The 15156-nt window shown below is 43.8% G+C and overlaps 2 protein-coding genes across 4 annotated transcripts; one reads left to right on the top strand and one right to left on the bottom strand.

Moving 5' to 3' along the window:
• Positions 1-1025: 1025 nt before the first annotated feature.
• LOC129842917 (coiled-coil domain-containing protein 80-like) lies at positions 1026-11012 on the bottom strand. 3 transcript variants are annotated; one of them, XM_055911620.1, is made up of 9 exons: positions 10672-11012; positions 7688-7774; positions 5152-7411; positions 4732-4888; positions 4524-4660; positions 4103-4254; positions 3743-3846; positions 1775-1858; positions 1026-1612 (listed from the first exon to the last, which is right to left on the bottom strand). In XM_055911620.1, exons 2-9 carry the CDS (start codon positions 7693-7695, stop codon positions 1308-1310), a joined length of 3207 nt encoding a protein of 1068 aa, XP_055767595.1. In that variant the 5' UTR covers positions 7696-7774; positions 10672-11012; the 3' UTR covers positions 1026-1307. The 3 variants fall into 3 exon arrangements, with proteins under 3 accessions (XP_055767595.1, XP_055767593.1, XP_055767594.1); XM_055911618.1 differs by lacking the exon at positions 10672-11012 and adding an exon at positions 7881-8469; XM_055911619.1 differs by lacking the exon at positions 10672-11012 and having other exon boundaries at positions 7688-8469.
• Positions 9557-10843, top strand: LOC129842907 (fas apoptotic inhibitory molecule 1-like). Its single transcript, XM_055911607.1, has 3 exons — positions 9557-9673; positions 9782-9979; positions 10694-10843. The coding sequence occupies exons 1-3, from the start codon at positions 9557-9559 to the stop codon at positions 10841-10843; spliced, it is 465 nt and encodes a 154-aa protein (XP_055767582.1).
• Positions 11013-15156: the final 4144 nt, after the last annotated feature.

Here is a 15156-nt window from a genome sequence, read left to right as displayed (position 1 = left end):
TTTCTATCATTGCGAAACTCAGAAACGTTTTGTCAAAAAATGCTAATCCATGCTTTTGTTACTTCAAGATTAGACTACTGAAATGCTCTACTCTCCGGCTACCTGGATAAGGAACGAAATAAACACATCTGCTAGTGCTAAATACGGCTTCTAGAATTTTGACTAGAACCAAAACACGATCAAATACTCCAGTGCTGGTCTCTGTTAAGGCTAAGGCTGATTTCAAGGTTTTCCTGCTAACCTACAAAGCATTACATAGACTTGATCCTGCCTATCTCTCCGATTTGATCCTACAAACCTACATGTACGCTACAGTCACAAGACGCAGGCCTCGTTATTGTTCCTATAATTTCTAAGCAAACAGCTGGAGGCAGGGCCTTCCCCTATTACTGGGGCTGAGTCACTGGTTTTGCTAGTACCTAAGAGGGGTACATCACAACGTGCCAGGCATTTTTTGGTATACTCGACTTGAGTGGGTAGAGTGACTGATGTCATCTTCCTGTCTGGTTTTGCGCCCCCTTTGGCTCGTGTGGTGGGGGAGATCTTTGTGGGCTATATTTGGTGGTCTGTTGATATCTCTCTGGTGGTGTGGGGGCTCTGCTTTGGCAAAGTTGGTGGGGTTGAAGAACGATCTGGCCTTAATGGCCCATGTACTCTTATAATCTCCACCAGGCACAGCCTGGGAAGGACTGGCCACCCCTCAGAACCTGGTTCCGCACTAGGTTTCTTCCTAGGTTCCTGCCTTTCTAGGGAGTTTTTTCTAGCCACCGGGCTTCTACATCTGCATTGCCTGCTCTTTTGGATTTTACACTGGTTTTCTGTATATAAGCAATTTGTGACATCTGATTGATGATGACTCTAAGCATGATGGGATGTTAATTGCTTAACTAACTCAGGAACCACACCTGTGTGGAGGCACCTGCTTTCAAGACACTTTGTATCCATCATTTACTCAAGTGTTTCCTTTATTTGGGCAGTTACCTGTATATCTCCATACAAGATAACAAATATATGCACAACATAAGGCAATTGCCAAATGTTTTTAATCTGAAATCTCCATTCTCCCTGTGAAACAAATCATACATTCAATAGACAAAAATATAATGGAAGAAAAAGTATGCTGCATTTTCATAATCTATTATAGAAAAGTCAATTCTTATAAAAACAACATCACAGTTATCAAAATGCAAAAAGAAGCCTTCATGAAATGCCATTCATACAATGGCTTCATATAGTTCGTGGGACAAGGCCACAACCAGGCCTCAATAGAAAATCCAACACATCCTGAGGGGAACATTCTCAATCCTTTAGTAACCATATCCACGGTGGTAACCATCCGGGTCTCTGTCATGACTGTAGCCCCCATACTCATCCTCAGGACAGCGCATGCCAAGGGACTTCTGGATAGCCATCTCCTGTCTGCGGAGCTGCATGGAGTCAACCAGATCATATATGATGGACATGGACCACATGGGAGACGGGTACCAGGACTTGACGTTGCCATCTTTCCCCACCAGCAGCATAGAGAAGTACTCTGGGCTGATCTGGAAGTAGTTCCTGATGTCCTGCACCAGAGAGGGAGAAACGTCCTCACGTTCCACAGTGGCAGTCCCTGTGACACAGGCAGGGTTGAGGGGTTAACTTGAATTGATTTCATACATTAAGAACAACATAATGTTTAGAAGAAGAAGAAGATCTAAACCTAAATCAAATCTTCAGTTATATAAACTCAGGGTTTTCCCACCAATATGGTAACAGTAATTCTGTTTCTTACCGTTGATTGGGTATAGCTCAAGGGTCCCGCCCATATCCTCCATGTCCTTTCCAATCAGCTTCAGCACAGACAAGTGGCGCAGGCCTGAGTAGAGCCAGGTGAAAACATATCATTTCACATGACCTCTTACGCCTAATATCAAACCCCTTTCAAACCAAGCCCTAGCGCCTTCCCAAAGATATCTAGTACATGTGAAGGTATGGATATAGGTGAAAGCAGTGGTTTTAATTTAACTAGGCAGGCAAGTCAGTTCAAGAACAAATTATTATTTACAAGGATGGCCTACCCCCGGCCAAACCCTAACCCGGACGACACTGGGCCAAAAGTGTGCTGCCCTATGGGACTCCCAATCACGGCCGGTTGTGATACAGGCTGGAATTGAACCAGGGTCTGTAGTGACGCCTCGACTATTGAGATGCAGTGCTTTAAACCGCTGCGCCACTCAGGAGCCCAAATAATACTATTCAGGGTAGTAGAATGGAGGATACAGTATTATACTACACAGAATGGAGGGTACAGTATTATACTACACAGAATGGAGGGTACAGTATTATACTACACCGAATGGAAGGTATAGTATTATACTACACAGAATGACCTCTCTCTCTGTCTAAGAGAGACAGAGCCCAATTTCTGCAATGTGGCCAAACTGAGTCCATGACACATTTCCCAGTAGAAGCACTAAAGTGCATGTATACAACTGAAGCTCAACGATCTTGTTTTATTATTCACTGTGCTCGCTAGATTCCTTTCCCCAAATTGCAAATGTTTCTAATCTGCAGATCTTTCATCCCAGGACTATTAATGTCATCCACAGAAAGACTGTGTTGGCAGCTAAACAATAGCCTGTCCTCCCAAACGAAGAACCCTGTTTTTCATCAGTACTAGACCAACATGAGTAGTTGACCACATTGTCTACAACAGGCTCAAAACCAAATACCAAACATTCTGGCGAGTCTCAAGAGACCTCTATCGTAACCCAGCTTTAGAGTGGTGTCCATTTTCTAATCTAAACAATTCAGGCATGTTATAGCTAAACGCCCAAAATTACCTTTTGTTTGTTTGCATAGCTAATGCAGTTTGTTACATATTTTGCAACAGTTAAAACTAATTGTGACAGACTCTGCAAGCTACAAATAAGTTGATATTCCATGAGATGATCTTCTGTTAATAGTTATGTTAGTAGTTCATTTGAACTCTGAAAAGATATATCATGATGCTTGTACGGCATGGCTCGTTGGACCAACAGTGACAGACAGTAACAACAAGGGATGAGGACAGTGTGTTTCAGGAGTGGTATTTGAGAGATAACCCTCCCTGCACCATCTCTATAAGCTTGAGGGAGTGGTATTTGAGAGATAACCCTCCCTGCACCATCTCTATAAGCTTGAGGGAGTGGTATTTGAGAGATAACCCTCCCTGCACCATCTCTATAAGCTTGAGGGAGTGGTATTTGAGAGATTACCCTCCCTGCACCATCTCTATAAGCTTGAGGGAGTGGTATTTGAGAGATAACCCTCCCTGCACCATCTCTATAAGCTTGAGGGAGTGAGCTGGTGAGTTATTCAGGAAATATGTCTGCTCTTGAACGTAACAGGCAAAGCATTTTTTGATAATGTTTTATTGTCACATACACCAGATAGGAGCAGTGAAATGTGTTGTTTTACAGGGTCAGTCAGCACCCCTGGAGCAAATTAGGGTTAAATGCCTTGCTCAAGGGCACATCGACAGATTTTCACCTTATCGGCTCAGGTATTCGAACCAACAACCTTTCAGTTACTGGCCCAACACTTTAACCGCTACGCTACCTGTCACCCTAGTTGACCAAAATGTGGCCACACAATCTGAACATCTCCGCAAATGGGTGTGAAGCAGCCAAGACAAACACTTAAGGGCCCCAGTGAAATCATCAAGAAACGTCTAATGTACCGTACAGGCCTGAGACAACAGTGTGACATCACAACTCACCCAGATTGCAGGCCTGGCTAGTCAGGGCGTAGAGCTGCTGCTGATAGGCCCATTCCTCGTCGTCAGAGGAGGAGATCACAAACAGCCTGCGTCTCCAGCGGAACCTAGAAAAATATAAACACAGAACAAACAATGACATCAAATATATACAAACAAAATTCCACAAGCCTTTGAGAAGAACAAAAAGGTTACAAATGCATTTCCTTACTTATTTGCATATATGTTCGACCAGGAGCACACAGGATGTCAGCGTCAGTTTTAGGCAAGTGTATTTGTCAGTTGTGTTGACTTGAAACTGCAGTCACACAGTCTTATATTGCAATCGCATAGTCCTAGATAATAACAAATGCCCACTAGTACCGTGAGAGGAAGTTCTCCAGGGATTTGGATTTGTCTTCGTTCTTACACGCCACTCCTTGTCTCTTCTGCTGCTCCATCTCCCTGATGCGAGAAGAGAATGTGTCTATGTAGTCAAACACAGCCGTCATGGCGATGGGCACCTCATATTCTTGCTGTGAATGGGGACAGAAAACCATATCACCAATCTTTAGACAGAAAAAGTGTTTCGGATGATACTGTATCAATTCAGTGCAGTAAAATGGAGTTATTGAAGCACTCAACCGATATGATGGATTTTCACTCAGACGTAGGACCGAAAGGTTAAACGCTCTTTCATCAAAATAACCAGGTCATCCAGGATGCACAATACTAAGTAGCAGTATACAATAACACATTGTAATTATACCGCAGTAAGCTTTATAGGGAAGCAAGGCCAACCAACCTTCACTTTCATATCAAAGTCGGTCAGCACCATATAGTAGTCGTCAAATATCAGTCCCAACTCATTCCTTAAGGCTCTGATGAGGGGCTGGTTTGTGAAGTCCTCTTCTTTCATGCCTTTCAGAGGCTGATCCTTCTCTGTAACCACAAACTTGTATTACACTTGTCATCAGAGTAAAATAGAATTGAGAGTTCAAAACTTTACTTACCAGCCTGGTAATGGTCCATCTTCATGGTGCCATTGGTCAGAGAGCCAAAGATGGTGATAAGAGAGATTTTTCTGACGCCCAATTCACACACATGCTCCAGATACTCATCTCTCTGCTGCGTGTACATAGGATTCTCCTCGTCTGGAGTACTGATCACCTGGGAGGGAAAGAAAAGTGACTGTTGTATCATGTGTCTATTCTATTCTATTCTATTCTGTTCTATTCAGTTCTATTCTATTCTGTTCAGTTCTGTTCTAGTCAGTTGTATTCTATTCTGTTCAGTTCTGTTCTATTCAGTTCGGTTCTATTCTGTTCGGTTCTATTCCATTCTATTTAGTTATATTCTGTTCTAGTGTACCAATATGCATGCTTCATATCAGATTTAATCAATACATTTATGTAATACAACAGAATACTCACAAGTAGACGTCGTCTCTTCTCAAAATGACCCAAAAAGGATACTAAGAGGTTTGGCTGTTTTGTGGAGGGCCTCTTGTTGTCTGCTTCTTTCTCCTGGTTAATAGCGGCCTTCTTCCCTGGTCTCCTGCCACGATAGAAGCCACCATCACTGTCTTTAGTAGCCTTCAACCTTTTCTTGTCTGCTTTACTCTTTTTGCCTGATTTATCAGCCTTTTTCTTCCTCTCTGCATTGACAGGCCGCTTGACCTTGCTCTTCTTGGGGGAAGCTGTTTCCACCTGTGCATCAGAGTCAACCTTAAGTTCACTGCCCAGCTCTTCCCCACCTTCAGTTGGTTTGTCGTTAGTGAGCTGAGTTGGAGAGGTAACAACTTGTCGGCCATGTTTGGTATCGTCGGTTGTGTCTTCTTCATATTGGTCTCTGTGGGATTCTGTAACGTCATCTATGCCATTTTTGTGGGTCTCTGAGAGGGTGTAGGAGGATTCGTCTGTGGTGGGGACCTCTAGGTCCCAGTGTGGTGTTGTCTGGGGGTCCAAGGGCTTCGGAACTGTGGGTTTTGTGGTGGTTGTGGTTCGTCGTGTTCTTGTAGTTTTTGGTTTTGTTGTGGTGGTTGGTTTTGTAGTGGTGGTTGTGGTTCGTCGTGTTGTGGTTGTTGGTTTTATTGTGGTGGTTGGTTTTGTAGTGGTGGTGGTTGTGGTTGCTTTGGTTGTGGTTGTTGGTTTTATTGTGGTGGTTGGTTTTGTAGTGGTGGTGGTCGTGGTTGCTTTGGTTGTGGTTGTTGGTTTTATTGTGGTGGTTGGTTTTGTAGTGGTGGTGGTCGTGGTTGCTTTGGTTGTGGTTGTTGGTTTTATTGTGGTGGTTGGTTTTGTAGTGGTGGTGGTCGTGGTTGCTTTGGTTGTGGTTGTTGGTTTTGTTGTGGTGGTTGGTTTTGTAGTGGTGGTGGTCGTGGTGGCTTTGGTTGTGGTTGTTGGTTTTGTTGTGGTGGTTACTTTTGTGGTGGTTGTAGTAGTTGGTTTTGTTGTGGTCGTGGTTGTTTTTCTGGTGGTGGTTGTGGTTGGCTTTGCTGTAGTTGTGGTTGCTTTTGTTGTTGGTGGTGGTTTTGTTGAGGTTGTAGTTGCTGTTGTTTTTGTTGTTGTTAGTTTAGTTGTGGTGGCTGTGGTTGGCTTTGTTGTAATTGTGGTTGCCTTTGTGGTCATAGTTGGTTTTGTGGTTGGTCGGGTTGTGGTAACTGTCACAGCCTTTGGTTTTTGAGCTGGTCTCTGCACCCCTTTCCTCACTGGCACCCTCTCCACTGTAGAGTTCACTCTGACCTCTGACCCCGTAGTCAATACCCCCTGGACCTGAGACTCAACCACCTGGCCCTCAACACCGGCCGCCTTGCACCTCTGCACGAAGCCCCTCTGCCTGGCCTTCTCCAGCTTGCGCATGTGGGTCTGGTCCATCACCTCGTACATAGCCTCCAGCCTGACCGGGTACGGGTACCTCTCCTCCACCTGGAGGGTCTTCCTCAGGAGAATCATGCCAAACTTCCCCTCCTCCAGCTTCAGGAAGTTCATCAGCCTGGGGATGAGGACCGTATCCAGGGGCTCCTCCGTCACCTGTCCCTTGGCGTTGACCCGCCGCACCTTCCCGCCTCGCTCTCCTTCCTGGTGGAACATCACGATCATCTGCATGTGCCGCTCCGCCATCTGGCAGTAGACGTCCGACTTGAGGAGGGTCATCATCAGGCGATAGTAACCGTCTGAGTCATGTGGGGCGGAGATGACCAGGACCCGGTTCTTCCCTGCGAAGCTGGCCAGGACGTTGAGGGAGCCTGCGCTGCCGGGGACGGTGCGGGCTGGTGTGGACTGAGGCTGAACCGCCACCCCTGTCACTGGTTTACTGTTGTCTTGAGATGTGCCAGTGCCACTGCCAACCTGGTTTATGGGTTTCTTTGGTTGTTGGGGTATTCTTCTGCTTGGCATCATCCTTCTGCTTGGTGGTCCTTTTCCTCTTCTTGGAGGCTCAGCTTTCTCATCTCTCTGCATTCTGTCACGATGGCTCATCATAGGGGATACATTTATACCACCAGCGGAAGGAGCAATACTGTCAGAGTTCAACACGTTTTGTGTGGTGTTAAAAATCCCCCCCTGGAGGGATGTTCGTTGTAAGATTGTCCTTTTGAGGGGTCTCCTGTCAGAGGCCCCCGTGCTCCATACCAGCAACAGCCATAACACACAGAGATGCAGTGTCTGTTTCATTTTTGCAGTGTCAAAGAAAAACCTACAATCGGTATAAGAAGATCATTGAGAGAGGCATTGCTTGTAGTCCTCTGTCTTTCTGACGTTGTGTCCAGTTTTCAGATGAAATAACTGATCAGTGATTATCCATAAACACGCTTTGTTTGAGAAGAGAAAATTTGTTCAGCAGTAGGTTATGACGTAACTGTTCAGAAAGACAAATGCACAATCTGGGCTGCTTCAATAAAGTAAACACAAACACTTGTCAACTTGTGTGCTATAATCCTACTGAAAGTTTACATGAACATGCACCATTTACCATTCCATTCTGGTGACAAAAAAGAACTCCCCGATGATAAGAAATAATATGGCAGTCGTCCAATGCCTCCTTTCTCAGTTTCTGCAGCTGAAATGACATACATTTAATTTAATGTTAATGTAGACAGTGCAACCTCTGCTTACTAGGCGGCTACACGTAACGGTTCCATATATTCTGTCTATACAAAACTTACTCCATCGATTGTAACTTTAGAGGTCATTTTACTCTTTTCTAACGTCTTCAGAAAGAGAGAGATTTCTGGAAGTCTCAATGCGTTGTCGGCAAGGAGGGATCTTCTGCCTTCCCCCTTCCAGCGCATCGAGTTACCCGAGTAAATACTATGTAACCACAGACTCCATACGCGCTCTCTCCCCTCTGAGGACCAACCCAAGACCAAGAAAGAAACGATTTATGCCGCGTTCACGTGCACGTCGGAACGAGAAAACTCGGAAATGTCCGACTTGCTAATTGTTTATAGCTATACACGTGCCGAGTTCAACCAGTCAGAAAGTCGAACATTTCCGAGTTTCCTAGTACAGACTACTACTTGAACGCAGCATAAGTAGCGGCTCTCACGGCAAGGTTCGACACCGCCCACCGTACACATGTACACAGAATACAGCACTATAGTTATTACAACCATATCTTCTCATGAAATAACTTGGCTGCGTTTATTTATGTATTACCAATGCAGTCTATATCCATAAGATGCCATGGATGTAATTTAAGTCTCAAATAATCAGATATGGTAGGCCCAACTATTTTATATTCTATTAAAATAATGTCAATAAAAATACATGATGGGATTGGAATTTTATTCACTTAGATTTTTACAAGCACAATTGATTATTGTTGTTTTAATAACCAGTAAACTAAAGTTTGGGGAAGTTAGGAAGTTTTATTGAGGGAAACTAGACAAGGTAGTGTTATGCCATCTACTGGCAGGCTTTGCCACAAAGTTTGCTCTTCTTAGTTTTTATTTTATTTGGTTTTGTTGTTGTAATTTTACCACCTTTTTCTTCACAATTTCGTGATATCCAATTGTGATCTTGTCTCATCGCTGCAACTCCCCCAACGGGCTCAGGAGAGGCGAAGGTCGAGTCATGCGCGCTCTTCTGTGATCGTCTGAATACCTTGGTCAATATACCAAATAATGACCGCACTGTCAATAATAATCGTAACAGTCAATAACAGTGCAATCATATATAAGCTCACTATTTGGCACGCTCCAAATTCAACCAATGTGTTATAGCTATTTATTGGAGATTTATAAACTACATTTAAGCTTCTAAACTGCTTACGTCTAGGCTCTTTATATTACTAATGTTAATAATAATCCATGGGATTTTTATATCGCTTTTCAAAGACCCAAAGATGCTTGAAAAAAGACGTTAGAAAGATCCTTAATAAAGACGCTTTCTTTATACTGTATGTTTGATCACAAATGTGTGATTCATTTGTTGATTTGTTTGCTAATTGTGAGTGTGATTTATTTAACCTAGGCCTGTCTAAAGAAGGTATAGGCATCACCTACGCCTGTCTAAAGAAGGTATAGGCATCACCTAGGCCTGTCTCAAGAAGGTTCACTGTAGAAGTCTCACATACAAATTACCTCTGGCAGTAATTGGATTGAAAGAGGTCTTGCAGCAATAAGCCTCTTACAGTATTGCAGTTTGCACTTGTTGCTGAGCAGAGCAGAGCAGATCCAGGACAGTTTGATGGACACACGGACTAACATTGCCTAATAACTGCCTATAGGATGAGATTTGAACTACAACCTTGGTTTGAAACGAGGATAGCGTCGATGGGACATATATAATCATTTCCAGTTAGGCCTACAGGCTTTATAGCCCTGGAAGGTCAGTCAAGATGATGGCCGGAGATGTTGTTGGTATCTGGGAGGTGGCGTTAAGCGATGGGGTTTACAGGATTGAGTTTGAACACGGCACGGCGACAGGGAAGAGGGTTGTTTGGATCAATGGACAGGTACGTAGGCCCTGAAACGTATTCCCTTTTAAAATCTCTAATGTGTTATTGGGTAGTCAGAGCTATGTACAGAAGGCATATGGCTGTCTGATTTGCTTTCTTCCTCAGGAGGTGCTCAGAAGAGATTGGATGTTCAAACTGGTTGGAAAGGAGACCTTCACAGTGGGAGGCATGGAAACAAAAGCAACAGTAAACATTGAGGCTATCAGTGGCTTTACCTACGAGTACACCTTGGAGATTGATGGCAAGAGTCTCCAGAAGTTCATAGATAACAGATCCAAAGTCACTAAGACGTGGGTGCTGCAAGTGGATGGTGTTGACTGCAGGATTGTCCTTGGTAAGGCTCAAAACACAAAAAGTATATTCTTTCCTATGAGCATTGAGCAATATTTTAGTGTCAATACCAGCTACACTGTCTATTCTAAAAAGTCTATAAAAACATAGTCGGCCTTGTGTAAGGCAACATGCAGGTCAGCGCTGTCCTGAGGAGTATAATCTATTTAGGGGAACACTTCTGGGCGGGCTATTTTAAGGCATCCGAGCAACCTGATTGGAAGGAACGGTGTCCTTTGTAGCCTATAGCAGAAAGCTCCATGTGACATGAATAAACAAAGCAGGGAACTCTGCACTGTGTGATGTTATGATGCTCTTATGGATGTGTAATGCACACCGGTAAATCATTAACAATCATTCCAATGCACTGCATGGTGCTTCTGTCCTGTAGGCCTATGGTGAAAAATATGATACAAGCAATACTAATAATATACTAAATTACTACTGTATGGTTTTTTTCAACAGAAAAGGACACAATGGATGTATGGTTCAATGGGCAGAAAATGGAGACAGAGGTATTTTTTCAACCTCATATGGAATTGATTTTGAAGTTATTGTGTCCATGAATGTTGCATACATACATAGGCCAAAGGTTCTGGTTTAACATGATTCACTGTTTTGGTCCATACTTTTGTCCTTCCAGTCCTTTATTGATATTTACGTACCTTCTCTTATTGTCGGCTATAGGGAGAGTTTGTGGATGACGGAACAGAGACACACTTCACGGTGGCAGACCATGACTGCTGCATCAAGGCTTTGAGCAGTGGGAAGAAGAGAGCTGGCATCATCCATTACTTAATGGTGGATGGGGAAGCAGTGCCCGGCTGGACAGATTGAAGAGGACCGCTGAACTTTTCAAGTCAGGAATCTGAAATGTTGGATATCTCCTATGTAAATATAAATGAAGAGGCAGCCTCAGGGATGAGTGAGTGGCATTGAACTAAGATATCAATCGACTCAAGGTCTCTGTACTGTTTCTAGGTTTTCAAAGATGGGATCAATATTTCTATGGTGGAACTAAGGAGTATTATCTTTCTGATAATGAGGTTGTGTATAAATAAGTAAATGAATCAAAGGAAATATGTAAATGTTTAACATTTCAAATCAATCAATAAAATATAGCAATACATGTTTTAGTTTTGAGTGTAATCATGTATGATATTCGCTTGTTTATGCAGATGCTACGCTATATTGCACTAAGCCAAATGTATCTCTTTTCAAATATGAATACCTTAGAGCTCCATATCTATGGCTAAACTAATGTTATATATTAGCATATACCGTACATGTGAGTGAACATTCTTCAAATGCCCTGAGAAACAGATGCGCAGCCTCTGCGCAATAAGTACATTCAAGAACGCGACGCCTCTGAACCAGCCAATGCGTTATATGGTTGCCGCCATAGAGATAGATTGAAAACTATAATGCCCAAATGAACTATCGTGCCCAAATGCCTATTTTAGCATGGGCCTCGCCATTGAGGACTTTCACCATTTTAAAGTAGTCAACTGGGTGGGACTTCCTATGTGTTAAGGAAGGATCATACAATTCTATCCAGGTCACCAGGAGGGATCAGCCAATGAATTATACTCGTCAGAAAACATTCCATAAATGCAGGTGGCAATAAATTGATAACCTCGGCTTTATACCTGTTAAAACAACACACTCCAGGTGGCAGTATGCACCCGTTCAGTTTTTTTGCCAACTCATAGAAGTAGTAGAATAAGAAAATGGACTACTTCAAAATGGAGATGGACGCAATGGCTTTCAATGCTCGCAATGTCTGTGCTCTCACAGATGCCATAATAGAACAGATACAATGATGCGATGTCTATCTAAGTCTATGGGTTGCAGCAGACGTTTTCCAGTAGGAAACGTTCAGGGAATGACGTCCAATGATACAGACGGGATGGATTTCTACCCAAGAGGAAGGGGAAAGCACCTATGTTTGCCGATAAACTAGAGCAATCTGTAAAACATATATTGCTCTCATAGCAATAAGTAGCCACATTTGTATTGCGTCTTGGAATTTTCGGCAACTGCATGCGCCCAGTGTTTGGACCAAATCCGGACTGTGGGGGGAGTTTTGCGCCTGCTTTTGCACGCTAAACAAAACAACGAACGAGGACTTGGCTGCGCAGAACACACATCCAGCCACGATTAGTAACTATTTAGCTAGTTATGTAGATTGCTTTTGGCAGGTTTGCCTGGGTAAATAACTACATTGGTTTATTTGCATGTTTGTGAAGAAAGGCTCAAACAGATTGGTCGGTCTAAGGAGAGAATGATAGGGGTTTGAGAAATTCAGAGTTTTGTCCCCGGCTTGGACGTTAGCTACTGCTAGCTACCGAGTTAGCAAATACCAAAGGGCCTATTTAGCAAGCGTTTTCAAACCTTTCCAGCGTTTGAGAGCGTTATGCGTTATGACATGACTGTTGTACAGTACTTACCTGTTTGCTGGATTGCTACTATTCATACACACGCTAATATTCGTGAATAGGGTTTTTACTTCCACACTCCGTGAGGGACGGAGCAAGGACATGGGGAAGCGTTGCTCAGCCGACTACTACTGTCACTCCTCCAGGATTTCGAATCAGGAGAGTCCGGGTCGGTTGTTTGGACTCACGGATAGCCAGCTAGTTACATGGACTCACTGACAAGTAACTGCTGTTTCATTTCAAGACACATTTGCAGTTTGAATCAAGTAGCTAGCTATCGATAAATTATTTGGCGTGCCTCACCCACAATATTGTGCTGAGGACCAGACCAGTCAACTCGTTACCAGTCGGGAAAGGGCAAGAACAAAAACAACGCGCAAAATGAACTATCAGCAGCACCTTGCAAACTCGGCTGCCATTCGGTCTGAGATCCAGAGGTTCGAATCCGTCCATCCAAACATCTACTCCATATATGAACTGCTGGAGCGCGTGGAAGAGCCCATCCTGCAGAATCAGATTCGAGAACATGTCATCGCCATTGAAGGTAAGGCAGTAGGGGTGCATGTAGCCATCGGTACATCGCCATAACATGTTTTGCTCTGCACTCTCTAATCCTCTCAAATCTGTTTACTGCTGTGTTGTATCATTTTAATATGGTTACATCATAGCAGAGCTGCTATACTGTATGAATGAATGAATGTATAGGCCTTGGTGCACTGATTGTCAATCAACAATCGATTTTTCTATTGAGCTGGTTCAACAAGCACTTAGCCCAGCTGTATGATACTCACATACAAATCAGTAGCTTATCATTTGAATAACTTGCATGCAGAACTACATGAGGGGAAGCTCCGAGGATCTGCTTTTCAAACTTCTCACACAGCTGGGCAGATGTTGGGCTGCCACTATGTACTAGAAGGAGTGACATGCATTATCTCATGACCCCCTTGATAATACATTGTCCTGTTATAATGGCGTCATCATATCGTGACTCATGGCTACTGCTTTCTTACTCTATTGATTGGCTGATGAAATGTCCAGCAGTATTGTAGTGAAGGCCTAGTATTGTTGTTGTCATTGAGAATGGCAACCGGCTTCTCTCATTCACTGTATAGACTCTGTTCATTTGCATAGAAATGGGTGCTGTGCGGTAGGTAGGGTGGGGAGTTAGGGAGGACTTGCCAGACAGCCAGGTGTTGTTGACCCACTTTCCACTGATGTTGGAGCCAGCAGCAAAGAAGAGCAAGTGGAAAGTGTCACACATTGAGGTACCGTAGCTGTTAACAACAAAAGGTGTTTGCGGTGGGTGTGAGCAGTGTGTGACTGACTGAGGCAAGGGTTATCCCACCGCCATCACTGACTGTGTGTGTGTGTCCTACATGTACCCTCTGGACACAGTGAGAGGAGGGTGGCTACCTGCCGGGACTTACTCACTAGTACCTGGACCTGTCCTGTCAGAGGTACAAAGGAACTGGCTGGAGTGGGCCTCCTGAATGGAGAAACTGAGAAATGGAGTGTGGTCTGGGCAGGGGGAGATTTCTTTGGTCCTCGAGTGCTGTTGGCTCTGGATCAACATTGGCTGGGTTAATGGTACTGGTTGGAGTGTGTGGATCAACATTGGTTAGGTTAATGGTACTGGTTGGAGTGTGTGGATCAACATTGGCTAGGTTAATGGTACTGGTTGGAGTGTGTGGATCCACATTGGCTAGGTTAATGGTACTGGTTGGAGTGTGTGGATCAACATTGGCTAGGTTAATGGTACTGGTTGGAGTGTGTGGATCCACATTGGCTAGGTTAATGGTACTGGTTGGAGTGTGTGGATCAACATTGGCTAGGTTCATGGTACTGGTTGGAGTGTGTGGATCAACATTGGCTAGGTTCATGGTACTGGTTGGAGTGTGTGGATCAACATTGGCTAGGTTAATGGTACTGGTTGGAGTGTGTGGATCAACATTGGCTAGGTTAATGGTACTGGTTGGAGTGTGTGGATCAACATTGGCTAGGTTAATGGTACTGGTTGGAGTGTGTGGATCCACATTGGCTAGGTTAATGGTACTGGTTGGAGTGTGTGGATCAACATTGGCTAGGTTAATGGTACTGGTTGGAGTGTGTGGATCCACATTGGCTAGGTTAATGGTACTGGTTGGAGTGTGTGGGTTGAGCGGATGTTCTTCTCTCAGGCTTGATGGTCAGTAGTAGGAGTTGAGGACTGGTTTGAACAAGATCAGTCAGGACCACTGTTGGTCTGGGCCTCCGTCAATACTCCAGGAATACCATGAAACGAACCTGTTGGGAATGGGCTCGTACGTAAGCATTTCACTGTAAATTCTACACCTGTTGTGTTCGGCCCATTTGACCTATACACTTTGATATAATTTAGGGCTGTATCATATATTCTGAGACGGGACACTGGTTGCTTTTCTCCTGGCTGTTTTATTAAGTCCAGTTGTTATCATGTATGTTTTTTTTGTTTACCGAATGTTGTCAGCCATGTGTGCACTGTAGCACGTGTTCTGATTTATATTGTATATTTGAATTATCTTAAAGGAGGCTATATCTGTCACAGTAGCCTGGAACATTCTGACAGAAATTCTAGTTGTCTAAACATGTCAGATGACCAAATGCTCTTCTGATGGAGAAACCAGCATCATGTTTGTAAACATGTTGTGGTTGGATTGTAGATCAGGTTGGTTGGGATCAGAGCCTGGCTGC

The sequence above is a fragment of the Salvelinus fontinalis genome, unplaced genomic scaffold (genome assembly GCF_029448725.1).
Source record: "Salvelinus fontinalis isolate EN_2023a unplaced genomic scaffold, ASM2944872v1 scaffold_0074, whole genome shotgun sequence".
Taxonomy (NCBI): Eukaryota; Metazoa; Chordata; class Actinopteri; order Salmoniformes; family Salmonidae; genus Salvelinus; species Salvelinus fontinalis.
Note: the sequence above shows the minus strand (reverse complement) of the source record. Positions and strands in the feature narration are given on the sequence as shown.

Excerpts from the sequence above, each read along its gene's own strand:
- LOC129842907 (XM_055911607.1), top strand. The coding sequence starts at position 9,557 with ATGATGGCCGGAGATGTTGTTGGTATCTGGGAGGTGGCGTTAAGCGAT. Across the intron at positions 9,674-9,781 it reads TTGTTTGGATCAATGGACAG|GAGGTGCTCAGAAGAGATTG; the intron begins GTACGTAGGCCC and ends TTTCTTCCTCAG. Across the intron at positions 9,980-10,693 it reads CTAAGACGTGGGTGCTGCAA|GGAGAGTTTGTGGATGACGG; the intron begins GTGGATGGTGTT and ends TGTCGGCTATAG.
- LOC129842917 (XM_055911620.1), bottom strand. Across the intron at positions 4,661-4,731 it reads GATGGACCATTACCAGGCTG|AGAAGGATCAGCCTCTGAAA; the intron begins GTAAGTAAAGTT and ends TTGTGGTTACAG. Across the intron at positions 1,859-3,742 it reads TAGCCAGGCCTGCAATCTGG|GCCTGCGCCACTTGTCTGTG; the intron begins GTGAGTTGTGAT and ends GGCTCTACTCAG.